The sequence below is a fragment of the Marmota monax genome, unplaced genomic scaffold (assembly GCF_021218885.2).
Source record: "Marmota monax isolate L192 unplaced genomic scaffold, Marmota_monax_Labrador192_F-V1.1 WCK01_AAM20220418_F8-fsc00043, whole genome shotgun sequence".
NCBI classification, from domain to species: Eukaryota; Metazoa; Chordata; class Mammalia; order Rodentia; family Sciuridae; genus Marmota; species Marmota monax.
Window position 1 is genome coordinate 14635391 of NW_026691982.1, and position 19331 is coordinate 14654721.

The 19331-nt window shown below is 36.0% G+C and overlaps 2 protein-coding genes and 1 pseudogene across 4 annotated transcripts in view; all 3 read right to left on the reverse strand.

The window, feature by feature from the left end:
• Positions 1-7183, reverse strand: part of LOC131424342 (phospholipid-transporting ATPase IB-like) — a 65761-nt gene extending 58578 nt beyond the window's left edge. For 2 of the 3 annotated variants that reach the window (XR_009227166.1, XM_058580796.1), the window contains exon 1: positions 6844-7183. Coding sequence is in view for 2 of the 3 variants with exons in the window: in XM_058580796.1 (XP_058436779.1) it covers positions 6844-7013 (170 nt within the window). In the remaining variant the exon portion in view is untranslated. The remainder of the gene's footprint in view (positions 1-6843) is intronic. The other variant, XM_058580795.1, reaches the window with a different exon arrangement.
• Positions 7184-8190: 1007 nt separating this feature from the next.
• On the reverse strand, positions 8191-9763 carry LOC124095294 (glucose-6-phosphate exchanger SLC37A1-like; annotated as a pseudogene).
• Positions 9760-12537, reverse strand: LOC124094374 (GTP-binding protein 4-like). The gene is given in 2 exon segments (XM_046447050.2): positions 9760-10771; positions 10773-12537. Coding segments are annotated over 2 exon segments (1947 nt in total). The 5' UTR covers positions 12282-12537; the 3' UTR covers positions 9760-10333.
• Between the last annotated feature and the right edge of the window lie 6794 nt (positions 12538-19331).

Below are 19331 nucleotides of genomic sequence, written 5' to 3' on the forward strand. Positions count from 1 at the left end.
GTCCATCCTCATAAATAAAGTAGACTTCAAGCCAAAGTTAATCGAAAGGGATAAAGAAGGATATTTCACACTGCTTAAGGGAACCATTCATCAACAAGATATAACAATAATAAATATATATACTCCAAACAATGGAGCATCTACATTTATCAAACAAACTCTTCTCAAGTTCAAGAGTCAAATAGACAACAACAAATAATTTTGGGTGGCTTTAACACAACATTTTCACCACTGGATAGATCTTCCAAACAAAAGCTGAACAAAGAAACTATGGAACTCAATAATATAATCAATAACTTAGACTTAACTGACATATATAGACTATTTCATCCATCAATGAGAGAATTTGCTTTCTTCTCAGCAGCATATGGATCCTTCTCTAAAATAGATCATATATTATGCCACAAAGCAACTCTTAGCAAATATAAAAAAGTAGAGATACTACCCTGCATTCTATCAGATCATAATGGAATGATATTAGAAATCAATGATAAAATAAGAAATAAAAGCTACTCCAACAACTGGAGACTAAATAATATGCTACTGAATAAACAATGGGTTGCAAAAGACATCAAGGAGGAAATTTAAAAATTCTTAGAGGTGAATGAGGATGAGAACATAGAGACAACATATCAAAATCACTAGGACACTATGAAGGCAGTTCTAAGAGGAAAGTTCATTGCATGGAATTCATTCCTTAAAAGAAGAAAAAAGCCAACAAATAAATGATCTAAAATTACATCTCAAAGCCCTAGAAAAAGAAGAACAAATCAACACAAAAAAATAGTAGAAGACAGGAAATAATTAAAATCAGAGCTGAAATCAATGAAATTGAAACAAAAAAATGACAAAACAAAAAGTTGGTTCTTTAAAAAAAATAATAAAATTGACAAACCCCTAGCCATGCTAATGAACAAAAGGAGAGGGAAAACTCAAACTACTTACATATGTGATAAAAAAGGAAATATCACAACAGACATAACAGAAATACAGAAGATAATTAGAAATTATTTTGAAAACTTGTTTTACAATAAAATAGAAAATATCAAAGGCATCAACAGATTTCTGTAGTCATATGATTTACCCAAATTGAACAGGATGATAAACACAATTTAAACAGATCAATGCCAAGCAATGAAACAGAAGATGCCATAAGAAGTCTACCAACTAAGAAAAGCCCAGGACTGGATGAATACATAGCCAAGTTATACAAGACCTTTGAAGAAGAACTAATACCAATACTCTTCAATTTATTTCAGGAAACAGCAAAGGAGGCAGCACTTCCAAACTCATTCTATGAGACCAATATCACCCTGATTCCAAAACCAAAGACACATTTAAGAAAGAAAACTTCAGACCAATATCTCTAATGAATATAGATGTAAAAATTCTCGATAAATTTCTGGCAAGTTTCATACAAAAACACATTAAAAAGTGCACCACAATCAAGTGGGGTTCATCCCATGGATACAAGGTTGGTTCGGCATATGGAAATCACATCAATAGACTTAAAGATAAGAATCATATAATCATCTCAATAGATGCAGAAAGAGCATTTGACAAAATACAGTACCCCTTCATGTTCAAAACACTAGAAAAACTAGGGATAACAGGAACATATCTCAACATTGTAAACGCTATCTATGCTAATCCCCAGGCCAACATCATTCATGATGGAGAAAAATTGAAAGTATTCCCTATAAAAACTAGAACAAGACAGGAATGCCCTCTTTAACCACTTCTATTTAACAGTTCTTGAAACATTGGCCAGAGAAATTAGACAGATGAAAGAAATTAAAGGGATACACATAGGAAAAGAAGAACTCAAATTGGCACTATTTGCTGATGATATGATTCTGTACCTTGAAGACCCAAAAAATTCCACCAGAAAACTTCTAGAACTAGTAAATGAATTCAGTAAAGTAGCAGGATATAAAATCAACACCCATAAATCAAAAGCATTTCTGTGTATCAGTGACAAACCCTCTGAAAGGGAAAAGAGGAAAACTACCCATTTACAATAGCCTCAAAAAAATAAATAAAATACTTGGGAATCAACTTAATAAAAGAGGTGAAAGACCTCTACAATGAAAACTAGAGAACCCTAAAGAAAGAAATTAAAGAAGATCTTAAAGATGGAAAGATCTATCTTATTTTTGGACAGGCAGAATCAATTTTGTCAAAATGACCATACTACCAAAAAATCTACACAGATTTAATGTAATTCCAATGAAAATCCCAATTATATTCCTCATAGAAATAGAAAAAGCAATCATGAAATTCATCTGGAAAAATAAGAGACTCAGAATAGCCAAAGCAATCCTTAGCAAGAGTGAAGTAGGTAGCATCACTATACCAGACCTTAAACTATAGTATAGAGCAATAGTAACAAAAACAGCATGATGTTAGCACCAAAATAGATCTATAGACCAATGGTACAGAATAGAGGACACAGAGACTAACCCACAAAATTACATTTATCTTATATTAGACAAAGGCGCCAAAAATGTACATTGGAGAAAAGATAGCCTCTTCAACAAATGATGCTCAGAAAACTGGAAATCCATATGCAACAAAATGAAATTAAACCCCTATCTCTCACCATGCCAAAACTCAACTCAAAGCGGATCAAGGATCTAGGAATTAAGCCACAGACACTACATCTACTAGAAGAAAAATCAGGCCCAAATCCCCATCATGTCGGATTAGGCCCCAACTTCCTTAATAAGATTCCTATAGCACAAGAACTAATATCAAGAATCAATAAATGGGATGGATTTAAACTAAAAAAACTTCTTCTCAGCAAAAGAAAAAAACATCATCAGTGAGATGAATAGAGAGCTCCAATTTGGGAACAAATTTTTACCACATGCACATCAGACCACTAATCTTTAGGGTATATAAAGTACTCAAAAATCTTAACACCAAAAAAATAAATAACCCAGTCAATAAATAGGCCAGGGAACTCAACAGACACTTCTCAGAAGATATATAACCAATCAACAAATACACAAAAATACATATTCAACATTTCTAGCAATTAGAGAAATGCAAATCAAAACTAATATCATCTCACTACAGTCAGAATAGCAGCTATTATGAAGACAAACAACAATAAGTGTTGGCAAGGATGTGGGGAAAAAGCACATTCATACATTGCTGGTGGGACTGTAAATTGGTGCAGCCAATATGGAAAGCAGTATGGAGATCCTTGGAAAACTTGGAATGGAACCATCATTTGACCCAGCTATCCCTTCTCCTCGGTCTATACACAAAGGACTTAAAAACAGCATACCAAAGGGACACAGCCACATCAATGTTTATAGCAGCACAATTCACAATAGCTAAACTGTGGAACCAACCTAGATGCCCTTCAGTAGATGAATGGATTAAAAAATGTGGCATATATTCACAATGGAATATTATTCAGCAATAAAAGAGAATAAAAATCATGGCATTTGCAGGTAAATGGATGGAGTTGGAGAAGATAATGCTAAGTGAAGTTAGCCAATCCCCAAAAAACAAATGCTTAATGTTTTCTCTGATTTAAGAATGCTGATTCATAATGTGGTTGGTGTGGGGGTAGGACATGGGTAGATTAGATGAACTCTAGATAGGGCAAAGGAGAGGAAGAGGAAGGGAAGGGGCAGGAAAGTCAGTGAAATGAGATGGACATCATTTCCCTAAGTATATTGTATGAAGACAAGAATCATGTGACTCTACTTTGTGTACAACCAGAGATATGAAAAATTGTGCCCTATATGTGTAATATGAATTATAATGCATTCTGCTGTCATATGTAACAAATTAAAATTTTAAAAAATATTAATTTGAAAAAAAAATCATGAGGGATTGGGGTTGTAGCTCAGTGATAGAGCGCTTGCCTAGCATGTGTGAGGCCCTGGGTTTGATCCTTTGCACCACATAAAAATAAATAAACAAAATAAAGGTATAAAAAAAATCATAGGGCTGGGGCTGTAGCTCAGTGGCAGAGCACTTGCCTAGCATGTGTGAGGCACTGGATTTGATCCTTTGCACCACATAAAAATGAAACAAATAAAATAAAGGCATGCTGTCCATCTACCAAAAATAAAAAAACCTTTTTAAATCATGAAAGTTTGTTTCATCCCTGATTATAATATTTACATCCCATATTACATTGATTTAAGCTAAAAAGAAACTTTACCAATAAGTTAATTTTTAAATTACTTTTTATTGTGGAGACTTTCAAATATGCACAAAGATGGAGAGACCAGGCAATGAATCCCTATATATATATTCCAGCTTTAGCAAGTATCAACTTGTGGCCAATTTTGTTTTGTTCATTCCCCCACTTCCTCACTTCTCCCTTGCATTACTTTGAAACAAATCCCATACATCATGCAATTTCATCTGTAAAATAAATTCAGAATAAAGTTATGGATAACTTTTATTAAACTATTTTTTCATATATGTAACCAGAAGTTTTTAATATCTAAAAATGAACATATTGGCAAATTCCCTAAATAAATTTCAGAAAGGTAAGTCATAAGAATAACTATTTAGACGTCTGAATTTGCATCACTATCTTTGATACCCAGGCCACATCCATCCCTTCACCTCTCAACACATCCACTTCTTTGTGTTTCTTCTGTTCTAATCATGTGAGATCCCTCTTGCATTTTAATCTGACCTTGCCACTAAATAAATGGCTAGGTGCCCAAAAACAAATGATATACTTTTTTCCTGATTTGGTTTCATCTACTATTAAATGGGTTGATTATCTCCCCTGGAAAAAATAATATGAAGGTAGCTACAGTAGTTGTCATAAAAAGTGTGCTGCTGCAAATAATTCACAGGAAAAAGATACTAAACATTTCATTTGAATGTTTTAATCTGAAAGAAGAAACTTAAGCTTTATTTATATTTATACACAGGTTGATACTGGAGCCTTCACATGTTCTGTATGCCATGTAATTAGAAATGAATTTCTTTTCATTTATCATCTTGAGATTTTTGTTCCTGAATTTTAGGATTCATATCTCTCATTTGTTCTGGGAAAGCTTGGGCCATTATTTCTTTGAATAATGAAAAATAATGTCTATATCATTCCCTTAAACTCCCATTTTGGAACTCTAACACAGACTAGTGCTGCTTACTCTGCCATTTATGTGTCTGAACTAGTCCTTAATATTTTCCAATTCTTCATCTTTCTATATTGCAAGAGTAACATATCTATATCAGGAGCATTTTCTCCTATATATTTAATAGTATATATTAAGTCTACTTTTGGTTGTATCTCCCCACTTCCTCTTTTTACCTCATTCACTGAGATTTTTTCAAAATAGATTATCATATTTTTATTTCTAGGTTCTATTTGTTTCTTTTCTAGAACTACTCAGGTCTTTTTTAAAGTAGTCTTTATACTTTCAATATTCTCTTTATTCCTTTAATCATATTATGCTATTGTGTTTAGTAGAAAACATTCTAATTTTATAGTCTGTACACGATACTTCTACTACTTGAAGTCTTTATAGTGTCTGCTTGTTTTTATTTGTTTCATTCTTTATGTTTCCTCTCACTAGTGAGACCTTGCTTTTTCATGCGTTGGTAGCTTTTTAGCTCATATTTGATCAAACTTGATTTCTGGGAAATTTTTCAGGCCCATACCAATGAATATTCCTCCTTATTCCTTGGGATACTAGCAACATGACACCATTTTAAAATATATTGTAAGTTAGAGTTTTTCTGGATTGCACAAATACCAACTTAGGGATCAAAACCATGAGAAGGTGGTCAATGAGTGCTAATAATTCTTAAAAGAATTTTTTTTTCCTAAACTGGGCCAATTTTAAAGGAGCGTGTTTTCTCACTGTGTCTCTTTTTGCAAGACAGATTTTAATTTTTATTCTCTCTTCATTTAGGGTGTAGCCCTCTGATGTCCTGATTTTACAAAGACAGGGTCTTTAATTCTTTAGTCCACCATGTATGAACTCAGATCATTCCTCTTCCACAACTGAGTGTTACAACTGAAACACCAGGTCAATAGAACTAGGTAGAGTCTCCTAAGCAAAATGCACCTCAGTGTCCCCTACCTCTTAGTATCCCTGATGTGCCCTCATTTGGGGCCCCCAGGGATATATCCCTTTTCTTGCCATATCAACGACAGATTTTTAAGCTATATGATTAGTTCATAACCGAAAACCTTAAAGATTATTAAGTTAGTATATCCAACACCTGGCCTTAGTTCCTGGTTAAAAAAAGAGAGGGGAAAATCACTCGAAAAGTGGTTTCAATTGGCTCAAGAAGGAGCTCAGTGATAGAGCATTTGCCTAGCATGTGTGAGGCCCTGAATTCAATCCTTAAAAAGAAACAAACAAAAAAAAAGTAGTTTCCTTTCAAGTTTTCATCTAATTCTGCCTCTGAAGTAAATATGAAACTCAACAAATGCCTCATGAAATAGAGGCCTGGTGATTCTCAATTAAAAGTATAAGGTATTGGTGGGGAGTCCAGCGGATCTAGGAGGGTTCTTTTGATAGCACTTTGCCTCACATTTAAAACTATTGCTAAAGAGCACTATCAGCTGTCAGTGATCTGCATGGTAAGAGCTGTGAACCAGAACCAGTGCTAGCACAGGCTGTTCAGAACAGGGAAGGTGAGGGGCCTATAAGGGGAGCCCAGAGCCAATCCTTGTTTCAAAGTGAACGTGAGAATTTAGTTTTTTCAAGGTTTGGAAAAAAAAAAACACTGTAACTAGATAAAAAAGAATCACATGATTTGATTTATACAAAGTATTGCATTTTGGAAGGAAACTCACATTTTCTTCCACCCTTCTCCCCTCCAAAGCACATAGACTCTTCTCACCTGATGCTATTTGTGCAGAAAGTGTTCTTAAGGGGGTCATTAATGTAAATGGTGCGGACTTTTAACACTTCTGAGCTTTGCAGAGATTGTTGGCAGCCCATCCTTTTCTCCACCTTCTGATTACCCAAGGAAAAATGACTAGATCCTGCAGCAAGAAGAAACAGGGACATAATGCAGAAATGCCAAGGCAGATACACTCATGCCTTCAGTTCTGTAATGTTTAAGCACAGGATCTATGAAAAATTAATACAGCTCTTTGCCCAAAATATGAGAGACAAAGGACAAAGGAAATTGCTTTCACACTTCAAAACAAATTACAAAGCAGCTAAAAAATAATGGAAATAAGACATTTCCTTTAAAAGAAATTAAATATAGGCATTGTTGGCATTATTAAATGAGAGCTCAAGAAAGACTCATTTTTTAAGTTGATAATAAAACTGGAGAAAGGCTTTTTAAATGATCTGAAAGAGCTGTGAAAAGAAATGAACAATACAAATACTTCAAGAAAAGGAAAACCACATAAGATGCAACTCAAATAGTAGACAGATAAAAAGAGGAATGTGTTGCATAGACTATAGAAAACTAAGTAAGATAATATGAAAAGAGCAAAGAAGATTGGAGAACAATTATAGGTGTAGGACAAAGGATATCCAATCGGTGCATGTTTGTTGTCCTTGAAGAAGAAACAAACAAAAAATTCAAAGACATGGTAGAATAAATTTTTCATTAAAGGAAGACATTTTTATGAGAACAATGTAACTCAGGAAAACGGGATTTAAAACAATCAATGCTAAGGCCCTTGTTAGTAAAGTTATTAAATTTTAATAATGAAAAAAATTCTTAATCAGGAAACCATTGAAGTTTTTACAGAAATTGGAGGGAGAGTGAATATAAAAGCCACACTGAGACTGTACCACAAACTTTCAAGCTACAGGTAAGAAATCAAATATCTTACCAAGAGATGAATGAAATGAGTCTGGTAGAAAACTGATTTTTTTTAAATACAAAAACAAAACTTTAGATCATGAGTGAGCATTAGGACCAATCTTTCTACTGAAATGACTTTAAATGCTATGTTTTAAACACTTTTAAAATCCTTGAATAGTCAAGATAGTATCTACCATCAAGCCAAGATTTATTCAGAAGTAAAAATCTAGAGAAGCAGGCTCATCCTAAGTGGCTGTCACACACCATATTTGAGAACCTGGATGGACTCACATCTGCAAGCTTGGGCAGGCTAGACCATCTGTCCATTGGCTCAGTTAAGGCACTCAGCAGTTCCCTGGACCTGCCACTGCTATCCTGAGTTCCATATCTATTTAAATAGACAGTTTGTGAAGGATGGGCTCAGCTGCTTCCTGCACAGAACAGAAGAGCTTGGTCCCACACCACCAGCCATGGACAGCTCACCTTCTTATATATGAAGCAGATTAGGAACAGCAAGGCACAGGCATATGCAAACTTCAGTACATACAACAGGTTGCTCCTCTCAGAGAGAGAGATGACTCCTACCAGCAGAGGGCTCTGGGCAGCTCCTACAGACCCAGAGATTGCATGAGAGTTCCCTTTCAGACGCTTATGAGTCCCCAGGTTGGCAGAGAGGATGGTGGTGATTAGTACCTTCAGCCCCCTGCCCAGGCCCCTGCTAAACACCAGAATGGCTACAGTGTCTTCTAGGCCCATCTTGCTGATGATGGAGTGAAGATCCTGGCCACATTGAACAAAATGGAGAGCTTTCCTGCTTTTTTGACATTAAGGTGATCTACGCTGGTGATGTACGACGGAAGCCAAAAGAGGAAAGTGAAGCTGACCTGCTCAGCAAACAGCACAGAGAGAACTCCCACACCAGGGATTCTCAAAGGCCCAAGTGAAGCTGATGAGGGCCAGGAAGTTGCTGCTGTCACCAGGGAAAACAACCACATAACTTGGGCATATGGGACTCTTCCCCTAGGACAGTAGTAAGCACTGCATCTCTGGGTCCAGGAGCCTGTTCCTTTCACTGTGTAAGGTTGGCTTCTAGAGTCCACATCTGTTTGTTAGATTCTCATAGCCTTTTGAAAGTGTAGACAGGGAGGAGGAGCATCTGATGTCTTTCAGATGTTGGATGAGAAATAGAAAGCACACTATTCCCATGGCTGCCATGATGGCCCCAGGCACAATGAAAGACAGGTCCCAGCATAGGAACACCCAGTAGCCAGCAATCAAGGAGTCCAGAATATTGCCCGCCTAGGTGTGGCATTCCATGAGCTCACCTTCCTTTTCCAGACCTGCTTCTGAGGCAGGTGAGGAGCCTGGTGGTCTGCACCAGTGGATTAATGATCTGAGTTACCACATAAAATCCACAACTATGGATATTGTAGAAATACCCCAATACAAACAGGGTGGTTAAGGGCCTGGCCAGCATCTCAAACATCAGATAACACCTAATCACAGGCAGTTCCCCTATTATGCTGCTCAGGTACATCCCAACAACATCAGCACACAAGGGGGATTAATCCAAGGCGCCAAGCAACTGCTTATAGTTCTCAAATGGGGGCCAGCCATGGCGAAGGGAACTGCATGATGCTCTTGGTTGGGCCACTGAATCTGCCTCATCCCTAGCAGCACCCTTAACTATGCTGACTCACTTTCAAGATAAGTGAAAACTTTCATACACTGGGGGGGAAACAATCAAAATGAAAATGAAGATTCTGTAGCCCAGATCCCTGGAGGAGACAATGAAGCGTATGCCAGGGAGGAGTTGAGCCATTTACTTGGAACTTCAGTCATAAAATAAGATGCTTCATCTTATTATGGATTATTGTTATTTTTTTTCTTCTGAAGGTTTATTTTGGATAAAATAGTTGAAGACAGATTACAATGATATATTGTACAAAAAGACTATAAAATAATTTAAGAGAGAATTTTAAACATAGGGTTCTAACACATTCATAAGTGGATATGCCTCCTATCCTGCAGGGGAGGGCTGGTAGCCTCTGTCTACGCCCAACAAGCAGAGTGCTTCTTCACAAAAAGGGCTCTTCAGGTGTGATGATCCAACTCTCCCTCTTGCAAAAGTGTTTTCTCCATCAAAACAACCAAGTAACACCAATACTTCTACTTCTGCAAATCTTCCCTAGCAGTTTGTTGAAAGTCTATTATCTATTAAGTCAGCTACAAGGGATGGCTTTATCAAGCTTTTACTTTATTAGGCCATACTTTGTTTCTTTGTGATTTTGTTGTTGAAAACTTGACATCTGAAGCTTATATGGTGACTCTGAAGCAAACACTCCGTTAAATGCAGAAATACTATCTACTCAAAATTATAGTATCATGAAGTGATTAAAATTCCCCACACCTATATATGGTTATCCAGTTTTCAGGAAAGAAAGAAAGAACTTTAGTTACTTCCACTGTCTTTTCAGTTACTAGATCATGATTCCAATTTCATGAAACCAAACCAAGAATCAAACAGTAACACTCTAGGCAACCATGTCAACTAAAAAGGATGCTATCTCCTGTCCTTTTTACCAGCTTTCCTCTTTCCAGAGAGTAAGTGCTTGGGCTTTATATCAAACACATGTCTATCTGCCTCCCCTTTCTTCCCCAAGCGATTCATCTTCTTCTGAGCATTCTTCATCATAGTCTTGGTTTTCTTCACCATCTTGACATCCCGAAGACCAGAAACATCACGTGGAGGTCGAGAGCAGCTCCTACTCCAGGCTACAGAAGAGAGAGGAACAGATTCTTCCCGCTTTCTCTTCCTAGTGACACTCCGAGATTTTCTTGCCTGGACTGCATAGTGGGCATTGACTTTATCATTCATGTCAACACCAAGACTACGCATCTCATTTTCCAAAACTGTCCCCTGAACCTTCTTAGCAGTTTGAGGCATCCTAGGTCCCTGTGTATCCTTTTCCTTTGATTGTAGGATTTTCAGCTTCTTTTTTTTCTCTAATTTGTTTTGCTAGCTGTCTGATTTCCATCATTTCCTCATCTTCACTATCATACTCCCCCACAGCTGTTCTTAGCTCTTCTTCTTTTCCTAACTCTTCCAATTTCTTCATGATGGCAGGATCAATATAATCAGCTACATTATGGCCTTCCCAGATCTCTGGTATCTTATCATATTTTTCAGATGAATTCATTAAATCCCAGTATTTTTGAAGATCCAAAATATAATCGTCTCCCATTTCCAGCTCAAGATCCCGTTCCCTTTTCTTCTTGGGCTCCCCAATTTCCATTCCCCTCTTGCATGCCACTACTCCTTCTGGGATGAAAGGGGGACTCTCCTTATCATCTCTCTTGTTAGGCACAGCTAAATGCAACCTGTTCAGCACATCATTCACTTTGTTTCCTTTCATTTTTGTTTCCACTCGGTGTGCCAAAAGCCTGTCACAAGCCTCTGTTTTAACTTTAATAACACCTTCCTCAGTCAGGGTACTGGTCTCTATTACAGGGAATCCTTCTGCTTGCAAGTCTACAAATATTTTCTGATCATCTTCAGAAAGTTCAGCTATTTGTTTCACATCACATTTGTTTGCTACAATTACAAGAGGTTTATTGATAAAGAGAGGTCTGATATTCTGGAAAAGTTCTAATTGCTCTTTCAGCCCGTGTCTACACTGTTCAGACAAGTCCATCACATACAGAACCGCAGCTCCTCGAAGGTGCGCCAGGGCCATGATAGCCTGCATTTCGATGGTGTTCGGATCCTCCAAAGGATGATCCAAAATCCCTGGAGTATCTACAACCTGCCAACGCAGATACTTATAATCCATGTGCCCAACAAACAGAGACTTGGTGGTAAATGCATAGGGCTGAACATCCACATCTGCTCTCGTCACCTTATTAATGAAGCTGGATTTCCCAACATTTGGGTACCCACACAAAAGCAGAGTCCTTGTATTTGGGTCAATGGTTGGCAAGCGGGATAAATTTAAATGCTGACGCACTTGTTCCAGATATTCCAAACTCTGCCTCTGCCGCTTGATAATGGTGCACATTCGCCCAAGGGCAGCACGCTTCAGCTGCTTACAGCGGTAGAGAGAATCACCGTACTTCATAAGCCGTACATAATCTTTAGCAACATTGTCCACTAAATTTTTGGCAATATTAATCTGTCCTAGAGCCAACTTGTAATGATCCTTGTCATACAGAATATTCATCAAATCAGCATAAAATGGATGGATATCATCCAATTTGGGAAAATCTGTTACAATCTGTGAGAGTCTGTCATGGTAATTCTGCTGAGTAAATTTGACTTTTCTCATATAAAAATGTCTAATGCGATGAATTTGGTAATGTTTATGAATCACTGTTGGAGTCTTTCGTTGAGTCTTCGATAATGTCAGGTCGATAAAGTCCTTGGAGGACAGCACCACCGTAATCTTCTTGAAGTTGTAGTGCGCCATGCTGGCGGCGGGTTGCAGGAGGAGAATTATTGTTATTTTTATCATCTTATTATGGTTATGGATCCTGGCTCAGGCCCTGTCTCCACCGACACCACCTGGAAGCCACAGGGCCAGTATGCCTCTTGATCAGGTCCCCATCAGTTCTGGCATAGGGCCTTGATCTCACTGGGGAGGCTCACGCACCACTCACACTCCGCAGGCAGCAACTCCAAGCTCAGAGGTTCCACAACCCTTTCACTTTTCTGGTGTTCAGAGTGCTGGGGGCCCAAAAGCATCCCTCTTCCCCACAAGGGCACAGAGTTTTGAGATGATGAAAAAGTTCTTGCAGTAGACAGTGATGACAGTTACATTAGTGAATGGGCTTAATGTCAATGAACTGTATACTTAAAAATGTAAAATGGAAATTTTTTTATATATTTTACCCCAATAAAAAATATTATGAGATATTAAACAGTGTTTAGGGACAGAAAAATAAACCAAGGGAAAGCAAGAAATATGCAGTATATATACCTAGATCAGGTAAGCCATGAGTGGCATTTCAAAATAATAGGAAAAGAATGTGTCATTCTGCAAATGATGCTGGAATAATGGGTTAGCACTATGGAAAAATTTGGAAAACACTACTCACAAAAATACATTCCAAATAGGTCAAAGTTCTGAAAACAAAAAGCAAGACCTTAAATATTGAAAACAAAATAGTGAAATCTGTATGTCAAAATATAGGAAATATTTTTTCAAGAAGGTTCAAAAACTACAAACCATAAAATAAAACATCAATCTGACTTCATTAAAATGAAGAAACTTCTGTGTACTAAAATAGTAAAATAAATTTTTAAAGCAAGTCATGTGCTTCTAGAATATATTTTTCGTGCAGAATACTGATAATGGTTATCCACTAAAAAAAAAAAATTTAAACATCAGCAAAAGATGTGAATAGGCAATTGATTTAGAACAGAAAAAGAGAAGTGGTCCATAATTATATGTAAATATGTTCAAATTCAGTCAGGCTGAAGCTAAAAATTAAAGAACATGACAAAGTCAAATATTGGCAAGGACTTGGGGAAGTATAAACAGAAATAGTACAAGTAGGAGTAAAAATTGACAGGCATTTTAGAGAGAGCAAATTTGGATAGCACATGCCCTACAATTCAGTACTTCCACTTGAAGTTATAAATTTCAAAAATTCCTAGACTGTTCAAGCAGATGTAAACAAAGATGTTTTACATCTTTGCATCAACTTTAGCTGTTGTTACAAATACCCATCAACAGAAGAATAGTTAAATAAAACCCACATTCTTCATAAGCTGATATGTTGCTACAAGACAGTGACTCATCATCAATAAATAGATAATGAAAATGATGTAGATGATAGATCTCAAAAACTTAAGTGCTGTGAAAGATGTGTCCTCTATTAAGTCACTTTTAAAAGCATGTCTACAGTATTTTGTCTCATTTGTGGATTTATAGATGTAGTTTTAAATCTAAAACCAAACACAACACATTCATAATCGAAGTTGCAGGGGTCAAGGACAGGAGGAATGAGCCTGGAGATAATGGTTAAAAGGTGATTTTTTGCTCTCCTTCAATGACTTGTTTCTTTAAAAGAAAAACAAAGGATAGAGAAAATCCTGACAGCAAAATATTAAAGATTGTTTACTCTGAATGGTAAAAATATGAGTGTTTGTTGAATTTTACTTACTCCACCCTCCCCCCAACCCACACACAATCAAATAGATTGTATTGCCACCACCAGTTAGAGTTCAGACTACTTGAATAGTTTTAAGCAGTGAGTAAAGATGATTTGTAATCTCAATTTGTTATTTCTATGGCCATTTAGGATATAGCACAATGATTACACCTTGGGAATGCCTGTCTCACAGGGTTTTGAGGGCAAGAACCTGGAATGAAAGAAGAGGAGTCAGACTGCTGGAGTGAGCCTGGGTCGTTGAGAAGTTCAGTTATAGTAACTGTTGCAGAGCAGCTGCCAATTTAAACAAACTACTCACCAGGCTCAGTCTGGACAGACCACTTGTGACTAGAAATGTGATCTTTTAGGGTGAATATCCTGAATGCTAGAACACAGCAGATTACTGTAGCCCCTGGTGTTCTCCTGGAGTGAGAGAAAACCTTGCCAGCTTGCCTCTGGAAGTTCTGACAGTTGGGGGCTCTGCACCTCCCCCTCCAGCCTGCACTTCTGAGCCAGGATTACCAGGCTTCCAACACTTAAGCTCTCACAGGCTGTGCTACCAATGCCCTTGGTACCTCTGTTCTTTCCACTCAGCATAGAAGGATAAAAGAGACCTGCCATACTTTCTTCCAAGTGGTGGAAAGAAAGTATACAGTGTAGTTTACCCAAGAGCATATACATATGTTTATTAGCTTGATTTAGCCATTCTACAATATATGCATATTTCAAAATAGCATGTTGTGTATAATGAATATGGACAATTTTTATAAGTTTAAAAAGATGGAAAAAAATACAATCAGCTTTGTGTTAAAAAAAGTGGGGAGGGGAGAATTCCTCACTTGAAACAACCTCATAAACAACGTAAATTTAATAATTGACAATTTTGCAATTGCAAATTGTTGTCTAAGTCACTGGTTGCAAATTTTATGTTCTCAGGAATCTTTCATTCTCTTAAAAAGTATTGAAGAGATTTTGTTTTATATGGGCTATATCTATTTATATTTACCTTGTTAGAAATCATAACGGATGGGGGAAATTAATATTTTTATTAATCTATTTTTAAAATAATAAAGCCATTATGTTAACATAAATGCTTTTTTTGAAAAATTGCTGTATTTTTCCAAAATAAATAATTAAGTGAATAAATGACATTGTTTTGGGGTTTTGCATTTCTCTTTTTTTCTTTTTATTGGTTCTTTTTAGTTATATGAGATACTACAATCCATTTTGGTATAATTACACAAGTGTGGAATATGTCTTATCTAATTAGAATCCCATTCTGTGGATGTACACAATAGTGGGATTCACTGTGGTGTATTCATATATGCACATAGGAAAATTATATCAGATTTATTCCACTGTATTTTCCCTTTTCTATACCCCCATTCTTCCCTTCATTCCCCTTTGATGAGTTTCTATCCCCCCCCCATTGTGGATTAGCTTCCACATATCAGAAAAAAAATTCAACCTTTGATTTTGGGGGACTGACTTATTTCATTTAGCATGATAGTCTCCAGATCCATCCGTTTACTGGCAAATTTTATAAAGTCATTCTTATTAATGGCTGAGTAGTACTCCATTATATATATAAACCACATTTCCTTCATCCATTCATCTGGTGAAGGACACCTAGGTTGGCTACATGGTTTAGCTATTGTGAATTGAGCTGCTATAAACATTGATGTTGCTACATCACTGTACTATGCTGATTTTAAATCCTTTGGATAAATGCCAAGAAGTAGGTAGCTGGGTCAAATGGTGTTTCAATTCCAAGTTTTCTGAGAAATCTCCATACTTCTATCCAGAGTGGTTGTACCAATTTTCAGTCTCACCAGCAATGTATGAGTGTACCTTTTCCCCCACATCCTCACCAGCATATATTGTTACTGGTATTCTTGATAATTGCCTTTCTGACTAGACTGGGTGAAATTTCAGTGTAGTTTATTTTTATTTTTTTTTTAGTTGTAGTTGTACACAATACCTTTATTTTATTTATTCATTTTTATGTGGTGCTAAGTATCGAACCCAGGCCTTCACATATGCTAGGTGAGCACTCTAATGCTGAGCCACAACCTCAGCCCCTCAGTGTAGTTTTAATTTGCATTTCTCTAATTGCTAGAGATGGTGAACATTTTTTCATATATTTGTCAACAATTCATATTTATTCTATTGAGAAGTGTCTTTTCAGTTTCTTTGCCCTATTTATTGATTTTTTTTTTTTTGGTGTTAAGTTTTTTGAGTTCTTTATATATCCTGGGAATAAACACCCTATCTGAGGTGCAGGAGGAGAAGATTTTCTCCCACTCTGTAGGCTCTCTTTTCATACTCTTGGTTTTTTCCTTTTAGTTTGATGCCATCCCATTTATTAATTATTGATTTTACTCCTTCTGCTTTGGGAGTCTTGTTAAGAAAGTCAGTTCCTAAGCTGAAATGATGGTGATTTGGGCCAACATTTTCTTCAAGTATGTGCAGTGTTTGTGGTCTAAATCTAAGTCTTTGATCTACTTTGAGTTGATATTTATGCAAGGTGAGAGAGAGGGGTTAAATTTCATTCTAATACATATGAATTTCTAGTTTTCCCAGAACCATTTGTTGAAAGAGCTATCTTTTCTCCAATGTATGTTTTTGGCACCTTTGTCTAGTATAAGGTAACTATAATTTTGTGGGTTTATTTCTGTGTCTTCTATTCTGTTCCATTGGTCTTCTTGCCTGTTTTGATGCCAGTACCATGATGTGTTTGTTACTATAGCTCTGTAGTATAATTTAAGATCTGGTATTGTGATGCCTCCTGTACCTTTTTTTGGTCACTTTTTAGAATTGTTTCTTTTGTTTTAATTTCATTGATTCTAGCTCTGATTTTAATTATTTCCTATCTTCTACTGTTTTGGCACTAGTCTTCTTTTTCTAGGGCTTTGAGATGTAATGTTAGGTCATTTATTCATTGACTTTCTATTCTTTTAATGAATGAGGTCAATGCAATGAATTTTCCTCTTACTACTGCCTTCAGAGTGTCCCAGAGATTTTGATATGTTGTATCACTATTCTCATTTACCTCAAAGTATTTTTTTTTCATCTCTGATTTCTTCTACTATACATTCATCATTATTTAGTCCCCAGGTGCTAGAGTAGCTTCTACTTTTAATTCTATCATTGATTTCTAATTTCATTCCATTATAATCTGATAAAATGCAGGATACTATCTCTATTTTTTTTTGTATTTGCCAAGAGTTGGTTTGTGACATAAGATATGGTCTCTTTTAGAGAAGGATCCATGTGCTGCTGAGAAGAAAGCAAATTCTCTCATTGATGGATGAAATAGTCTATATATGTCCACCAAGACTAAATTATGGATTGTATTATTTAGTTCTGTAGTTTCTTTGTTCAGTTTTTGTTTGGAGAATCTAGGCAGTAGTGAGAGAGATGTGTTAAAGTCTCCCAGTATTATTGTGTTGTGGTCTATTTGATTCTTGAAATTGAGAAGGGTTTTTTTGATGTACATATATACTCCATTGTTTGGGGCATAAATACTTATGATTGTTATGTCTTATTGATATATGATTCCCTTAAGTAGTACAAAATGCACTTCTTTATCCTATTTAACTTTGGCTTGAAATTCACTTTATCTGATATGATGATAGAAACCCCTGCTTGTTTATGTGATCCACGTGAGTGATGTTTGTTTTTTTTTTTTCCCCCATTCTTTCATCTTCAGTCTGGGAAGTCTTTGCCTATGAGATGAGTCTCTTGGAGACAGCATTTTGTTGGGTCTTGTTTTTTAATCCAATCTGCCAGTCTATGTCCTTTGACTGATGAGTTTAGGCCACTAATGTTCAAGGTTATGATTGAGATATGATTTGTATTCCTGGTCATTATGGTTTATTTCTAACTTTTAATTTGAATTACTTTCTCCTTTGATTGACAATTCCTTTAGTGTAGCTCCTCCCTTCACTAGTTTTCACTTTTTTGTTTTTCATTTACTCCTCATGGAATGTTTTGTTGAGAATGTTCTGTAGTGTAGGCTTTCTAGTTGCAAATTCTTTAAACTTTTGTTTATCGTGGAAAGTTTTATTTCATCTTCAAATCTGAAGCTTAATTTCGTTAGATACAGGATTCTTGGTTGGCATCCATTTTTTTTCAGAGCTTGGTATATGTTATTCCAGGATCTCCAAGCTTTGAGGGTCTGGGTTGAAAAATCAGCTGAGATTTTAATTGGTTTCCCCTATATGTATTCTGATACATTTTTCTGGCAGCCTTTAAATTTTTGTCCTTAATCTGTATGCTAGGCATTTTCATTATAATGTGACTTGTTGTGGGTCCATTGTAATTTTGCACATTTAGGGTCCTATATGCCTCTTGTATTTGATTTTCCACTTCATTTTTTAGCTTTGGAAAATTTTCTGATATTATTTCATTGAAAAGATTGTGTGTTCCATTGGTTTATATCTCTACACCTTCATCTATCCCAATAAATCTTAAATTTGGTCTTTTCACATTATTCCATAACTCCTAGAAGTTCTGTTCATGGTTTCTTAACATCTTCTCTCTGTGGTCAACTCTATTTTTAAGATTATATATTTTGTTTTCATTGCCTGAGGTTGTGTCTTTCAAGTGGTCTAGTCTTTTGGTGATGTTTTCTATTGAAGTTTTAATTTGGTTTATTGTTTCTTTCATTTCAAGGATTTCTGCTTGATTTTTTTTTCAGAATCACTGCCTCTTTATTGAAGTGATCTTTCACTTTCTATATTTTCTTTCTGATTTCATTACTTATACTTTCCTTTACTGATCAGTTTAACTATGTTCATTTGAAAATCCTTCTCTGACATTTCTTCCACTGTGGTGTCCATGGATTCTATTATTGGAGTATCTTGGTTTTCTTGGGGTGATTTGTTCCCTTGATTTTTCATGGTGTTTGGGTACTTACCCATCTACTGTATGGATCTGAGGCAGTAGAGTTTCTACCCTGTGGACTTACAGTGTCCCTGAAGGTTACCAGTACCTCACTGTTTAGGGGGAGACAAATATGTACAACAATCAGTGCAAGCAATATATAGTATTAAATCAAATAGTTCCTACTATGACATCTATGATTTTAATTATCATAATAAACAGAAATTATATGATCAGTTATGCCTATATTAAAAACAAAGTTTGCAAAAGGGTTTACAATTTCAAATGTTGGACAGCAAGAGAACAGAAGTGATATAGGATGTGATGATTATGAAGGAGGAGGAGAGAAGACAGAAGTAAAAGATTAAAGGAAGAATGAAAGAGAAAACAATTGAGATTGGCTGTTAGTGGAAGAAAAGAGAGAATCAAGGAAAACAGGTAGGAGAAAAAATATATACATCTAAAGTAAAAAATTTAAAAAAAAATTAAAAATAAAATAAAAGAATACAAAACAAAAGTAA